The 15933-nt window shown below is 43.3% G+C and overlaps 1 protein-coding gene across 3 annotated transcripts in view; it reads left to right on the forward strand.

Moving 5' to 3' along the window:
- The first annotated feature begins 907 nt into the window (after window positions 1-907).
- Window positions 908-15933, forward strand: part of ddx52 (DEAD (Asp-Glu-Ala-Asp) box polypeptide 52) — a 38592-nt gene continuing 23566 nt past the window's right edge. For 2 of the 3 annotated variants that reach the window (XM_070858066.1, XM_070858068.1), the window contains exons 1-9: window positions 908-1031; window positions 3379-3598; window positions 5143-5297; window positions 5426-5611; window positions 7361-7504; window positions 8483-8594; window positions 9350-9422; window positions 13152-13355; window positions 14683-14773. In XM_070858066.1, coding sequence (XP_070714167.1) covers window positions 939-1031; window positions 3379-3598; window positions 5143-5297; window positions 5426-5611; window positions 7361-7504; window positions 8483-8594; window positions 9350-9422; window positions 13152-13355; window positions 14683-14773 — 1278 coding nt within the window. In that variant the 5' untranslated portion in view covers window positions 908-938. The remainder of the gene's footprint in view (window positions 1032-3378; window positions 3599-5142; window positions 5298-5425; window positions 5612-7360; window positions 7505-8482; window positions 8595-9349; window positions 9423-13151; window positions 13356-14682; window positions 14774-15933) is intronic. The other variant, XM_070858067.1, reaches the window with a different exon arrangement.

Below are 15933 nucleotides of genomic sequence, written 5' to 3' on the forward strand. Positions count from 1 at the left end.
ACCTTATTGAATGCCTTCTGGAAATCCAATACACCACATCCACTGGTTCCCCCTTATCCATCCTGCTCGTTAAATCCTCAAAGAACTCCAGCAAATTTGTCGAACATGATTTCCCTTTCATAAAACCATGCTGACTCTGCTTGATTGAATTATGCTTTTCCAAATGTCCTGCTACTATTTCCTTAATAATGGACTCCAGCATTTTCCCAATGACAGATGCTAGGTTAACTGGTCTATAGTTTCCTGTTTTCTGTCTGCCTCCTTTTTAAAATAGGGGCATTACATTTGCGGTTTTCCAATTCGCTGGGACCTCCCCAGAATCCAGGGAATTTTGCAGATCTCAGGTTTGTTCTCTGGTGCATGATGAGCTGGCTGATGTCAGCCAGCGATATAATTTGCAGCTGAGCTGGGAAAATGGGATAAAAGTAACCCACGATTCTCACTTGTGATCACAATCTAGTGCCATTTGCTGGCGAGTGAGTGTGTGTGCACGTCAGACGAGAACTGATCTCGTTGTGATGCTCTTTGTAGTAGAATAGCCTGTCAACACTCACTATCTAGGCTCGCACATGGATAACGGCTGCCAGCTTTATAGAACTGCCTTCTGGGATGAATCATTAACTTGAGAAGATTTTTAATACTATTTATGCGGAATAAGGATATAGCTACTGCAATGTATTTTTTTAAATCAGCTTTTTTTGTTCTCGGAAGGGAGCTTAGATTAATTATTTTAAAGCGATTGCTGTCTTCAGTTTCCAGCAAGCAGGAGGTGGATTATTTCTATTTGAATGCGTTCTGTCTCTTTAAATTCAGCCAGTGGGTCAATTCATTTTCAGGTGGACTGTCACTTTAATTCCAGGCGGATGTCAATTGCCGACGGATCGCTGGACGGACTGGCTATCGGCGCTCGATGCTGCTAACTGCGCTGCGCCTTCTCCATGGCGATGGAGGCGCTCGAGCTGTTCCGCGCACTGGGGGCCGGCGCCAAGTTCGACTGGAGGCGGTTCGGGCGGGACACCGAGAGGCTGAGGGTGAGGAGGCCGGGGCTTTGGGCCCCGGGCCCACCAGGCGAGGGGAGGCTGCGGGCCGGGGGAAGCAGGGGAGGGCTGGGCATTACTGGAGCCCCAGGACCCGCCGCTAGGCCGCGGCCTTACGCGTGGAACCCGTCCACAACACAGATCCACTTACTGTGACACTTGCATTTAAATAGCGCCTTTTACACACCCTCGGGATGTCCCAAAGCGTTTTACAGCCAATGAAGCAGTTTTTCCAAGTATAGTCACTGTTGTACTGTGGGAAACGCGGCGGCCAACGCGCACAGCAAGCTCCCACACACAGCAATGTGGTAATGATCAGATAATCTGTTTTTATGTTGCTGGGTAAATATTGGCCAGGACACCGGGGATAACTCTCCTGCTCTTCTTCGAAATAGTGCCAGGGGATCTTTTACATCCACCTGAGAGAACAGATAGGCCTTGGTTTAACGTCTCATCTGAAAGACAGCATCTCAGACAGTGCAGCACTCCCTCAGCACTGCACTGGAGCGTCAGCCTAGATTTATGTGTTCAAGTCTCTGGAGTGGGACTCCAAAGCACAAACTTCTGACTCCGAGGCGAAAGCGCTGCCCACTGAGTCACGGCTGGCGCTAAACTACAACTGCATAACCAGTGGGAAAACCATCATGCAAGCTGTTGAATGATTGTAAAAGCCCGAGTTCAATAAGGGAAGAGAGTCTGGTCTAAAACCCAACTGCTTATGTGTGCCTCCAGCCACACCATGACTGATTCTTAATACAGGTATACCGTCCAGGCTAACATCCCCAGCATTGAAGCACTGACCACACTCGATCAGCTTCGCTGGGCAGGCCACATAGTTCGCATGCCAGGCGCGAGACTACCTAAGCAAATGCTCTGTGCGGAGCTCTTTCATGGCAAACGAGCCAAAGGTGGGCAGCGTAAAGTTTACACGGACAACCTCAAGGCCTCCCTGGTAAAGTGCGACATCATCACTGACACCTGGGTGACCCTGGCCGAAGACCGCCCTAGGTGGAGAAAGTGCATCCGGGAGGGCGTTGAGCTTTTGGAGTCTCAACACCAAGAGCGTGAAGAGGTCAAGCGCAGGCAGCGGAAAGAGCGTGCGGCAAACCAGCCCCACCCACCCCTTCCCTCAACTCATGTCTGTCCCACCTGTAACAGGATCTGTGGCTCTCGTATTGGACTGTTCAGCCAGGAAAAGAACTCACTTTAGGAGTGGAAGCAAGTTTTCCTCGATTCTGAGGGACTACCTATGATGATGCCCGTCTCTAGTGAGATAGCAAGCCACTCCGTTGCGAAGCCTAGGCAACTCTGGATCACAGCACAGAAGGAAGCCATTCGGCCTGATGTGCCTGTGCCGGTTCTTTGAAAGAACTCTGCAATTTCATCCCACACCCCAGTCTGTCCTGATAACCATGCAAATTAGTCCTCAAATAAATGTCCAATTGCTTTTTAAAAGTTCCTATGGAATCTGATTCTGGCGGGGGGGGAAAATCTTCAAACTTCCACTCTAGTTCTTTTTTGTCAATTATTTTAAATCTGTGAGCTCTGGTTACTGACCCATTTGCCAGAGGAAACAGTTTCTCCCTATTTGCTCAATCAAAACCTCTCAATTTAGAATACCTCTCTTGGGTCCCTCGGTAGCTTTCTCTGCACTAAGGAGAACAATCCCGGCCGCTCCACTCTCTCCACGTAACTGAAGTCCTTCATCGCTGGTATCATCCTAGTAAACCTCCTCTGTACCCTCCCAAAGGCCTTGACATCCTTTCTAAAGTGTGGTGCACACAGCTGAGGCCTAACCAGAGATTTGTAAAGGTTCAGCATGACTTTCTTGTTTTTTTTTCTATTCAGTGCCCCTTATTTACAAAGCCAAGTCACCCATACTCTTTCTTAACTGCCTTGTTAACATCCTACTACCTTTGAAGATTTATGAACATGCCCCCCAGGTCCCTCTGCTTTTGCAGCCCCCTCAAAATACAGTAGTACCATTTGGATTGTACAGCCTCTCCATGTTGTTTCTCCCAAAGTTCTCTTAACTTTTAAGAGCTCCTGTTTAAAATTAAGTGTTCTGATTGTGGAAGGTTACATTTCCTCACTGTCTGCTCCAACAACTGGGAGGGGGAAAAATTCATTGGAATCTGAATAAAACCACTCATGAATTCCCTGAATGTTTTAAATGAATTAATATCGCCTGGCGTATGGATCAAGGATTTATCTTGTCGTTCTGGCAGTATTGATGAGCTACTCCAGGTTTTGTGCTTGTGATTTAGGTTGATGTTTGAACCTTTCAGTGATGTCTTGCAATACACTTCAACCAACACTAAAATTGTTCATGTAATTCCAGATAACAAAGTCAAACAATGCCATCTTAAGTGAAAACTCGACAGACCTTGACTTTTTTAACAGTCAGCGTGCTAAAAGCTGCAAGCCAGTGGCCAGTACATTCAAAAGCAATGGACAGAAAGAGGATTCTAATGCAGAGCTTGAAGATGACTCGTCTACATCCCCAGGAAAAAGAAAACTTGAGACCGCCGGATCTGAAAAGAGGAAAAAGAGGAACAAAGGTAAACTGAGCTTGCTAAAAAGGTAGAATAATCACACAGCTAGTCATTCTGATTTCCAAATCTGCGAGGTACAGTCACTTTTGTTTTTACAGTGAGTGATTTTCCCACTTCTGGCCAAAAAAAGCACAGAGTCATTCTTATGCAGTGATGAACATATTTAAAGATACCATTGATATAATGGTTTGCACAAAGTAATAAGAGTAGCAGAATGAGATTAATCAAATACTTCCTCCCCTGTAACTCTGTCCTGTTTTGGACGCTAGTGACATACGAACATAGACATAACTTAGGTTATGGTGTCTTGCTCAAGTGGCCGTTCTCTATGTTTGAGCCATGACGATGTCAATAAGTGAATCGACTTTTGAGGTGGTGGCACATCACGGTCCTGTCCTTTTTCGATGTTCATGCTCGCATGCTTTTCAGCAGCTGGCACTGGATAGTGATCAGGAGCATGAATCTTGACCGATGTTGCTTTTCCCCACCAGGGGCACTGAGGCCAATTGTAGAGCCTTAACCATAGTTGTGGTTCTGATCAGCTAATTCAGCATGGAGATAGAACCTGGGGCTTTCATGGTTCAGTGCTACGACAAGAGATGCAGTTACCTACTCAGCCATTGGTACAGCTGCCGCTACATTTATTATGCAGATTTTGCACACAACTGCTCGTGGCTGCTAACATTTTTATTTTTTAAAGCTTTATGCATGGAAGTACGTTTTGAGAAACACTCCCGATTTTCAAACATCACTGCTTTTTGGGCTACTTGCAGTTTAAATTCCCCTATTTCTTTTGTATGGTCTCGCTAGACTGGCACACGAGTGGGCAGGTAACCTGCTTTTGAGCCTCCTCCAATGCTGTTTCTCATTCAGCAGCCAGAATGGCCTGGGGGGGTGGCATTCCCTTCCGCCCTGTCTGAAGTGTCCTGGTCTCCCACCAGTGACCTTGTTAACATTCGGAATTTAATCAAGCCAGAGATTAAATCTGTGTCCCACAACTCCGGGCACTTGTTGATGCTTGAACATGCTGTACCACCCTTGGGAAATATTTAAAACATCAGCATGTCACTACTCCCACATATGTCACAGTGGCAGACCACATGATTCCCCAACTGGATGCTTTCTGAACTTGGTTTTACTGCTGACAGAGTCAAGCTTAATTATTTTACTCGTGTGCAGAGAATTGGATGAGCAAGTGAGTGAATTATCCTTCTCAAGAACCGTCATGCATTTCTTGGCTGCTGTATCAAAAGTAGGGTTAACAGTGGTGTTGGAGTAGTTTGCCCAGTGAGCTGCTCAGTCATGGAAACGGAGGAGAGGAGAAAAATTAAATGTGTAATCAAATAGCACTGAATCCACATGATTATTTTGGTGATGGAGGGAAAGGTTAAGAGTTCGGTCCTTACAACTTCCTGATTTAATTAGTCTCTCTTCAACTGTGGTTATATCCTGCATTATGGGCCTTTGCTGTCATTTGGCACTAAATGTTCCTGTTCTCTCTCTCTCTTCCTTCCTCTGCCCCACCCTCCCCAACTCCTCCCCACCATCAGCAGAGACCAAAACAGTGCGTGACATTTTTGCCAATACCAAAGACGATGATGGGATAATGCTGATGTCCTCACTCGGAAGGCAGATCAAGAGTAGTACAGGCGATAGGGCCAAAGAACCCAGTGTGGAGAAACTGGAACATCAGCGACGAGAGAAGGTTTGTCTTTAGTCGATATCTAGGAACACGGATACTTACTGTAAACTCTTCTGGGGAAAAACATGTTAAAAGCTCTGCTGTAATGTGCAACAATGTCAAAGTAAAAAAATGTTTTTTTTCTTTTCAAGATAAATAAATTCCGGCGTAAGCATCGGATTTATGCGGACGGAACCGATATCCCTGAACCAGTTGCTACCTTCGAGCAGCTCCAACAGGAATATAGGGTCCACCCAAAGGTTATTCAGCACATACAGGAAGCTGGCTTCCAAATGCCTACCCCTATACAGATGCAAGCCATACCCATCATGCTACATGTAAGTGTTTTTCTGTTGACTCGTTAAGTCGCACCTTCGCCTCTGAGTCAGAAGGTTGTGGGTTCAAGTCCCATTCGAAAGACTTGAGCACATAAATCTAGGCTGACACTCCAGTGCAGTACTGAGGGAGTGCTGCACTGTCGGAGGTGCTGTCTTTCAGATGAGACGACAAACTGAGTACCTGTCTGCCCCCTCAGGTCGACGTAAAGGGTCCCATGGCACTATTTTGAAGAAGATCAGGGGAGTAATCCTCGGTGTCCTGGCCAATATTTATTCCTCAATCAACATAAAAACAGATTATCTGGTCATTATCATATTTTTGCTTGTGTAACATTACAACAGTGACTACACTTCAAAAGTACTTCATTGGCTGTAATGTGCTTTGGGACATCCTGAGGTCGTGAAAGGTGCTATATAAATGCAAGTCTTCTTTAAATATGGGCTCTGTGGCGTGTCGATGCCGAGCCAGGCAGATGTCTGCTTGCATCTCAAATCTTTGCTAATGTAGCTGATCTTGGCTGGGGCAGAGGCACTCCAGATCCCCTCTGCATCCATAGGCCAGAGAGTGGAGAATTCCTGTTCCTGATCTCTGTTCACCTCTGTTAGAAATGCATATTTAGCGATGTCGATGAGAACAAACAGGAATGGAGCTTGGTTATTACAGCATTCGCAGTTAAATAAAGAAAGAAAGACTTGTATTTATATAATGCCTTTCATGACCACCGAACATCTCGCTAGCTTGCTGGCACTTGGTATTCACACTAACATAAATAGTGGCTGCATGGGCAAGATACTAGAGGGCTGCTGCCATTAAATTTTGTTGAACCAAGCAACTTTTCTTGATATGATTTATTATTTGAAAAGAGAAGGCTGAGGGGTGACCTAATAGATATCTTTAAAATTATGAAAGGTTTTCAGAGTAGACACAGAAAGAGTGTTTACACTGGTGGGGGAAGAGCAAAACTAGAGGCAATCAATATAAGATAGTCACCAAGAAATCAAATAGGGAATTCAGAAGATACGTCTTTACCCAGAGGGTGATGAGAATGTGGAACTCGCTACCCCAGGGAGTGGCTGAAGTGAATAGCATTTAAGGGGAGGCTGGACAAGCATATGGGGGAGAAGGGGATAGAGGATTATGCTTGAGTGGAGAATAAACGCTGGCATGGATTGTTTAGGCTGAATGGCCTGTTTCTGTGCTGTATATCCTATGTATATGGAACTTTATACCACAACAGTAAATGCTCAGCACGTTACTTTTGGTTGAGTGACCTCGTGGTGCAGTACACTGATTTACTAGCTGGTTGAGCTGTTGGGGTTTGCACCTCCAGTGAAATTTCTCAGCTTGGCTAAGTAAGGGAAGGGAATTGGACTATATTCCCATATGAAGGGTGGGATATCGCTGCTCTTGAACATCTCAGAATGACAGACTCTAATGGTGTAGGTGGATGGGTGGATTGCCATCTGCCTGTGTGACGTAGGGAGGCCCAAAAGTCAAAGAAAAAATTGTGTGGGCAATGCAAGTTTGGGGAAGGTCATATTCTGGGCACTGAATTTAAAGTTCAGCCATGCTGTGTAGAAAATTGTGCAGATGGATTCCTGTTTTTGAAGACTGACAGAGAAGTGAAATAAAAGGAAGTAAAAATAATGAGGCACTTCTCAATAGCTATCATATCTTGGGGACTTTAGATTTAAATATGTACTGTTATGTCAGAGTTCATCTCAAACTGTGTTATGTACCTTTCACAGAATCGTGAAATCCTGGCCTGTGCCCCAACTGGATCAGGAAAGACGTTGGCCTTTTGCATTCCACTTTTGACCCATCTAAAACAGCCAATGAACAAAGGTTTCAGAGCACTGATCTTATCTCCTACTCGTGAGCTTGCCAGCCAGGTATGTTTTGTTACCAAGCCTATTAGCTGATAAAACTTACTGGTCATTTTAAAAACAACCTTGCACTTACTTTGTTTTGACACACAGTAAGTAGCTTGTCGGAGACAGGTGACACAAAGCTGGCACTAGCACTATCGAGCCTGGGCCAGCATCAGGATGCATTCATTGATTCTGTGAATGAGTTGTGTTCTTGTTTTTTAAAAAAAAAAACATGCTGGTCTTAATGTAACGGAGCAGTATAGCTTCTGAGACAGTGGCACTGAATTTCTCAGCATTACCATTTGTATTCTTTTTTTTTGGTATTGCATTGTCTTGAGCATAAGTTTCGGGATTGGCTGAATTAAGTCTGTTTTTTTTCACTCCAGCAACCACAAACAGAAGTATGTGTTTTGTATTTTTTCTTAAGAAAATTAAGATAACGCCTCAAATTTAAAATTCTCAACCTAGTATTCAAATCCCTTCATGGCCTCGCCCCTCCATACCTCTAACGTCCTCCAGCCCTACAACCCTTCAGGAACTCCGAATTCCTCCAACTCTGGTCTCTTGTGCAGCCCTGATTTCCACTGCTCCAATATTTTCGGTCATGCCGTCAGCTGTTGAATTCCCTCCATAAACCTCTCTACCTCACGATTCCATTAAGACGCTCCTTAAAGCCTACCTCTTAGTCCAAGCTTTTGATCACTTGTCCTAATGGCTCCTTCTGTGGCTCGGTGTGATATTTTGTCTGGTAACGCTCCTGTGAAGTGTCTTGGGACATTTTACAATGTTAATGGGGCTATATAAAAGCAAGTCGTGTGTATAGTTCCTAGTCTTAAATATTAATTTGTATATCCATGAAGAGGGAACTGGGTAGGAGCATTTCTGCTTTTCACAGGACATTTGTTTCCAAACAAACTGTAGAAAGAACACGATAAGTGGTCCAAGCTCTCAAGTATTCTGACTGAACCTGAGTAAATCTGACTGTTCCTCTATTTCCAGACTCATCGGGAGCTAGTAAAACTCTCTGAAGGTATTGGGTTCAGAATTCACATGATCAACAAAGCAGCTGAGGCCGCCAAAAGGTTTGGCCCCAAGACATCAAATAAATTTGGTGAGTGATTTTGCATATTTCCACTTTAAAATAAAATAATTTTAAATTGCCTAGTAAAAGATGTACCTAACATCAGGATTGAGCTCGAGTTGGAACCCTCGGTTAAGATGCTGAGAGGTTGTTTCCCCTAACTGAAGAGCCCAGAACCAGGGGTCACAGTCTCAAAATAAGAGGTCGGCCATTTAGGACTGAGATGAGGAGAAATTTCTTCAGAGGGCTGTGAATCTTTGGAATTCTCTACCCCCAGAGGGCTGTGGATGCTCAGTTGATGAGTATATTCAAGGCTGAGATCAATAGATTTTTGGGCATCAAGGGAATTGGGCGAGATAGTGAGGTTGAAGTCGAAGATCAGCCATGATACTGAATGGCGGAGCTGGCTCAAGGGGCCCTCCGCCTTGAATGCTGATGAAGTATTGCAGGTGTTTTTACTTGGTTGCTGGAAGGAGGAATGTGTGTGCAGAGAACAACTTTGCTGAAGCAATTCAGGCTTATTGAAACGACCCTTGACCATCTTGATCATGTGGCATTTGTAGCTGTGGAGAGTTCTGCAGTTTAAAGCATTTCACACTCTCAACCGATGGAGAAAGAATGATAGTTGGCAGAAACAGTAGAGTACCTAAAAGTCGAGGATGTATTTTTTTGTGAATGGAGGTTGTCTTGTTTTTAAATACCAGTAATAAGTACAATGGCTCAGTTTGCTCAAGTACCTGATTTTAACAACCACTTTAGTTGATTTTTTTTTTCTTTGTCTCCAGATATTTTGGTGTCTACTCCAAACAGACTGATTTATTTGTTAAAACAGGACCCTCCAGCACTGGACCTCAGCAGGTATCGTGTACTTCCTCTTTTTCAGAAATGTTATATGGAAACCATAGTTGATGTAGCACTTTGACTTCTGTTTCTGCCTTTTGGGGTCCTAGACCTGATCTTCTGGTAGAGTGCGATTGCATTTTAAAGTAGATTATTATTTATGTGGATTAAATGTTGCCCTGTATGAAATGCTGTGGAAGTTATTTGCGTATCCTGCATCAGCTGCAACTGTTAAGGGCAACATGTAAAATGAGAAATCCCTACTATTCTTCAGTTGGTAAAGACAGAATGTAGCTGAATCATACAGACTAGAAGACTCCAGGTTTAGTTGCCGGTCTATTGAGATGGCTGACATCACTTGCAATGGCAATAGGAGTGCTGCAATTGGCCTCGGTGGCTCTTGGCCAGGGAGGGGGAAATCGGTTATTGTATCTGCTTTCGATTGCTAGCCCATGATGCTTGTTGCAAAGTGTGCTTTTTGGATGTCGGGTAAAGGGGGGGATTGGGCTTGGCTGTGATCCCCATGGTAGAATATCCTACCAACACTCGCAACCCAGACACTCTCGAGAGGCCCAGATGGGTGCCTGGTGTCTGTGGAACCATATCCCGGCAGTCAATCTTTTTCAGGAGAACGGAAGGGGAGAACATTGGCTGAACAAGGGTGAATCCCTGAATACAAAAGTAAAAAACTACAGATGTTGGAAATCTGAAATAAAAACAGAAAATGCTGAAAACACTCAGCAGGTCAGGCAGCATCTGTGGAGAGAGAAACAGATTTAATGTTTCAGGTCCATGACCTTTTGTCAGAACTTTCCACGGTTTTTCACTTTTGTATTGGTGTTTAGTTCACTGCCACTTCTTTTCCTGGAATGCCCATCTTGAAGAAGTTCAGCTCTTCTCTCTGAAATCCCTGAATGTTGGCCAATGTGAATCTGTTGGTTTAGTACACCACGATGTGTTGAATTGAGAGCTGAGACTGAACCATTGGATTCTTTTCTGAAAACATTTGCATGCAGTCTTAAAATCCTCCCTCGGCATCATTTGGTATCGTAATTATTTGTTGAAATTGAGTTTTTCAAATGAAATCAGTTTGTGTGTATTGTGCTCATTAGCGAGAAGACAACTTTTCATCTACTTAGAACCATAGAATGGTTACAGCACGGAAGAAGGACATTTGGCACGTCGAGCTTGTGCCAGCTCTCAGCTAGTCCCACACCCTGCCCTTTCCCCATAGCCCTTAAAATTGTTTTCCCTCAGATACTTATCCAACTCCATTTTGAAAGATAAAATTGAGTCTTCCTCCAACACCCTCTCAGGCAATGCATTCCAGATCTTAACCATTCGCTGCGTAAAAAAGCTTTTTCTTGTGTCGCCTTTGGTTCTTTTCCCAATCGCCTTAAATCTGTGTCCTCTGGTTCTCGACTCTTCTGCCAATGGGAACAGTTTATCTCCATCTACTCTGTCCAGACTGACCCCTCATGATTTTGAACATCTCTATCAAATCTCCTCTTGATCTTCTCTGCTCCATGGAGAACATCCTCAGCTTCTCCAGTCTATGAACGTAACTGAAGTCCCTCATCCCTGGAATCATTCTCGTAAATCTTTTCTGCACCTTCTCCAAGGCCTTCACATCCTTCCTAAAGTGTGGTGCCCAGAATGGGACACAATACTCCAGTTGGGGCCGAACCAGTGTTTTATACAGGTTCACCATAATTTCCATACTTTTGTGAAGCCCAGGATCCCGTAAGCCTTTTTAACTGCTTTCTCAACCTGCCTTGCCACCTTCAATGATTTATGCACATATACCCCAGGTCTCTCTGTTTGTGCACCCCCTTTAGGATTGTACCATTTAAACTTCATCTGCCACATGTTCGCCCATTTCACCAGCCCGTCTGTCTTCCTGAAGTCTATCACCCTCCTCCTCACTGTTCACTATACTTCCAAGTTTTATGTCATCTGCAAATTTTGAAATTGTGCCCTGTACACCCACGTCCAAGGCATTAATATACATCATGAAAAGCATTAATCCTAGAACTGACCCCTGGAGAACACCACTGTATACCTTCCTCCAGTCCGAAAAAACAACCGTTCACCACTACTCTCGTGTTAGATATCCCGCTCAATATTTTAAACATAAACTTGCTGTTGGATTTTTTTGTACCACAAGTTTTTACCAGAAAATTAAGAATACACTAGAGACAAATAACTCATTTTGTAGTGTTTTTCAAGCTGTTCATTGCAGGCAGTGTTTTCTGTTGGAAAGATTTCCTTGTGTTGCAACAACGGTTGTTGACAATTAGGGGTTACATACTGAATGTAAAATGTGCTGGGAAAATGTAAGCTTGTGCTCTGTACATATTGACGTAACCGGACGGTGATTACAGGGCAAGAAACTAATTGAGGGGTTCCACTGACAACAAAAACTGCATGAGCAAAGCTTGGGAAAAATCACTCCCATGGAGTATTGTTTTTATAAAGAGCTGTGGAGTTAGGACATTTTCACTTCATATTACCCCTCCCTTCCATTTGATCAGCTAATGCGATAAGTATAAGCAGAGATACTTCATGTATCTGTATGGCGAGGCCTTACTCGAGGATTAGCAATTGCAACTTAATCACTCCCCAAGTTCATCAAATAGGGGTGTGCAGTCCATTAGCAGAAAATAGTACTGTATATAATAAACAAATACACATTTAAACGATGCACTTCAGTTTTTTCAGAATCATTAGATTTTAAAGAAAGAACGAGTTGCATTTATATAGCGCCTTTCACGCCTTCTGGGCATCCCAAAGGTTTTTACAACCAAATAAATACTTTTTGAAGTGCCATCACTGTTGTAATGTAGAAAACACGGCGGCCAATTTTCGCACAGAAAGCAATGTGGTAATGACCAGATAATATTTTTAATGATGTTGATTGAGGGATAAATATTGGCCAGTACACTTGCCCTTCTTCAAAGTAGTGCCATGGAATCTTTTACGCCCACCTGAGAGGGCAGACGCGGGTCTCGGTTTAACGTCTCATCCGAGCGACGGCACCTCCAACAGCGCAGCACTCCCTCAGCACTGGGGTGTCGGCCTGCATTTATGTGCTCAAGTCTCTGGAGTGGGGCTTGAACACACAACCTTCTGACTCACAGGCGAAGGTGCAACCCAGTGAGCCACGGCTGATGCTGTTTTTTCTTGCCTTCAGCTCTATCTTTTTTCCTCAATTGTGTCTGATTACTGTATTATTATTACAGTGAGTCATCAGAGCAACTTAACTGAGCAAGTCAGTTTTTTGAATTGGTTATGTTTAAGGAAATGCTAAGCACTGTTCCATAATCGACATTGGAAGGTTGATGCTTCAAAGGAATAGTGTATTCATTTAAAAATAGGTGGATATATAGCATTATACACTATGATGCATACAGTAGCGAGCGCATGCAAAGAATCAAACGCACCCCAACACATCCAGTCCTGCTTTCCACCAGATCAGCTACAATAACCGATATGACAATTCTTTCATGTCCTGCCAATGTCTTGAGAAATGGATTCTTGCTGCAGGTAAACAAGAGCAGTCTATGTCCGTGTTGGTCTTTGCAGGGTGACAAGAATATTACTCGGCTCATAGCCCAAAAATGCTTTTTTTTTAAAGCAATATTTAGGATCTGCTGGTATCCGTTAGTTTGTCATATTAAAGCAGTCAATGCTAACATGCTTCTAGTTTCTGAAATGATCCTTTTTTTTAAATAAAATGAATTTCAGGGTGGAGTGGCTGGTTGTTGACGAATCGGATAAATTGTTTGAAGATGGCAAATCTGGATTCCGAGATCAGTTGGCCACCATCTTCCTGGCGTGTACGTCTCACACTGTGCGGCGAGCTATGTTCAGTGCCACATTTGCATTCGACGTTGAGCAATGGTGCAAACTGAACTTGGACAATGTGGTATCGGTGTCGATTGGTACAAGGTGAGACAAAGGGGAGAACATCTATGCTAACCTTGCTGATTACTAACCTGCTTTTACTGTGATCTGTTTAAAGGTACTTCTTTGTGCCACTTTAGATATTGTTTTATACAATGAACATCGTACCTCTTCTTCAAATGCTAAATTGTAACTAAAGTTGCAAGGTTGCAAGGCCCTTACACATTGAAAAATCTAGACACTGAGCATAGACGATGTGTATCAAAATGGGAAAATTATCACAGCTGATTTTTTTCTTGTACATGTTCAGTATGTTGAATCTATATTATTCCATCATATAATGTGCTCTAATTTGAGTGAAAATTATAACTCCATTTTAAGAAACCGCCTCAGCCAAAAGCAAATTTCACACCTCCCCCTTATGAAACATAGAAAATAGGTGCAGGAGCAGGCCATTCGACTCTTCGAGCCTGCACCGCCATTCAATATGATCATAGCTGATCATGCAACCTCAGTACCCCACCCCTGCCTTCTCTCCATACCCCCTCATCCCTTTCGTCGTAAGGGCCACATCTAACTCCCTCTTGAATATATCCCTTAATAGCACTCCCTCAATAGCAAGCACGTCCTTCCTCATTAGGAGACCAAAACTGCACACAATACTCAAGGTGTGGTCTCACCAAGGCTGTGTACAACTGCAGCAAGATCTCCCTGCTCCTATACTCAAATCCCCTCGCTATGAAGGCCAGCATGCCATTTGCTTTCTTTACTGCCTGCTGTACCTGCATGCCTACCTTCAAAGACTGATGTACCATGTCACCCAGGTCTCGTTGCACCTCCCCTTTTACTAATCTGTCACCATTCAGATAATCTGCATTCCTGTTTTTGCCACCAAAGTGGATAACCTCACATTTATCCACATTATACTGCATCTGCCATGCATTTGCCCATTCACCTAACCTGTCCAAGTCACCCTGCAGCCTCTTAGCATCCTTCTCGAAGCTTGTCCTGCCACCCAGCTTAGTGTCATCTGCAAACTTGGAGATATTACATTCAATTCCTTCGTCTAAATCATTAATGTATATTGTAAATATGGTGTGAGGCTCAGGGAGTTTCCAAATGATTGGTCCAGTTCAGTCCTTATCACAGGCACGTCCTTAATCTAACCACAACTATGTTCTCATCGCAATTTGCACATAAATGATAAATGGAAATACGATACAAACTTTACATTTTTTAATTCTTTTGTTGCCAAAAACATTTAAGTCTTTTGTTTGGCTGCCTGTATCGGTTTACTAAATGTCTTCTGTAAATAGCAATGATGATACTATTCTGGTTAAACATGTGCAGTAGTTTTTAATTTTTCTTTTAGGAATTCTGCTGTGGAGACTGTGGAGCAGGAGTTACTTTTTGTAGGTACTGAAACTGGAAAACTGCTGGCAATCAGAGACCTGGTTAAAAAGGTACAGAATGAATTAGATGTATGTAAAGAAATATGACTCGCATAAGTGCAACTGTATTTCATTCAGCTGTTTAAAATAGCTTTTATCCAAGTGGAAATGTTCCTGTTCAAGTAGTCAGAAAAGCAACCAGCTAGAGTCCTGGTTAAGATGGACCCACTTGGATGACATAAGTGACAAAAAGGAGACAAAAGCAAAAGACAGAAAGGAGATGAGTAAAAGTGGAGGGCAGAGAAACCCAAGGCAAAAAACAAAAAGGACCACTGAATATAAAGGGGCTGCAGGAGGGGTCAAATCTAAAAATCATGGTTTTAAAAACTAGTATTAAAACACTCTACCTAAACGCACGCAGCATTCGAAATAAAGTAAATGAGTTGACGGCACAAATCATTACAAATGGGTATGATTTGGTGGCCATTACAGAAACGTGGTTGCAGGATGGCCAAGACTGGGAATTAAACATACAGGGGTATCTGACGATTCGGAAAGATAGACAAGAAGGGAAAGGAGATGGGGTAGCTCTGTTAATAAAGGATGATATCAGGGCAGTTGTGAGACAATATTGGCTCTAATGAACAAAATGTTGAATCATTGTGGGTGGAGATTAGAGATAGTAAGGGGAAAAAGTCACTGGTGGGTGTAGTTTATAGGCCCCCAATTAATAACTTCACGGTGGGGAGGGCAATAATCAAGAGAATAATGGAGGCATGTGAAAAAGGAACGGCAGTAATCATGGGGGATTTTAACCTACATATCGATTGGTCAAATCAAATTGCACGGGGTAGCCTGGAGGAGGAATTTATAGAATGCATATGAGATTGTTTCTTAGAACAGTATGTTACAGAACCTACAAGGGAGCAAGTTATCTTAGATCTGGTCCTGTGTAATGAGACAGGAAGAATAAACGGTCTCCTAGTAAAAGATCCTCTCGGAATGAGTGATCACAGTATGGTTGAATTTGTAATACAGATTGAGGATGAGGAGGTAGTGTCTCAAATGAGCGTACTATGCTTAAACAAAGGGGACTACAGTGGGATGAGGGCCGAGTTGGCTAAAGTAGACTGGAAACACAGACTAAACGGTGGCACAATTGAGGAACAGTGGAGGACTTTTAAGGAGCTTTTTCATAGTGCTCAACAAAAATATATTCCCGTGAAAAAGAA

The sequence above is a fragment of the Pristiophorus japonicus genome, chromosome 16 (assembly GCF_044704955.1).
Source record: "Pristiophorus japonicus isolate sPriJap1 chromosome 16, sPriJap1.hap1, whole genome shotgun sequence".
Classification (NCBI taxonomy): Eukaryota; Metazoa; Chordata; class Chondrichthyes; family Pristiophoridae; genus Pristiophorus; species Pristiophorus japonicus.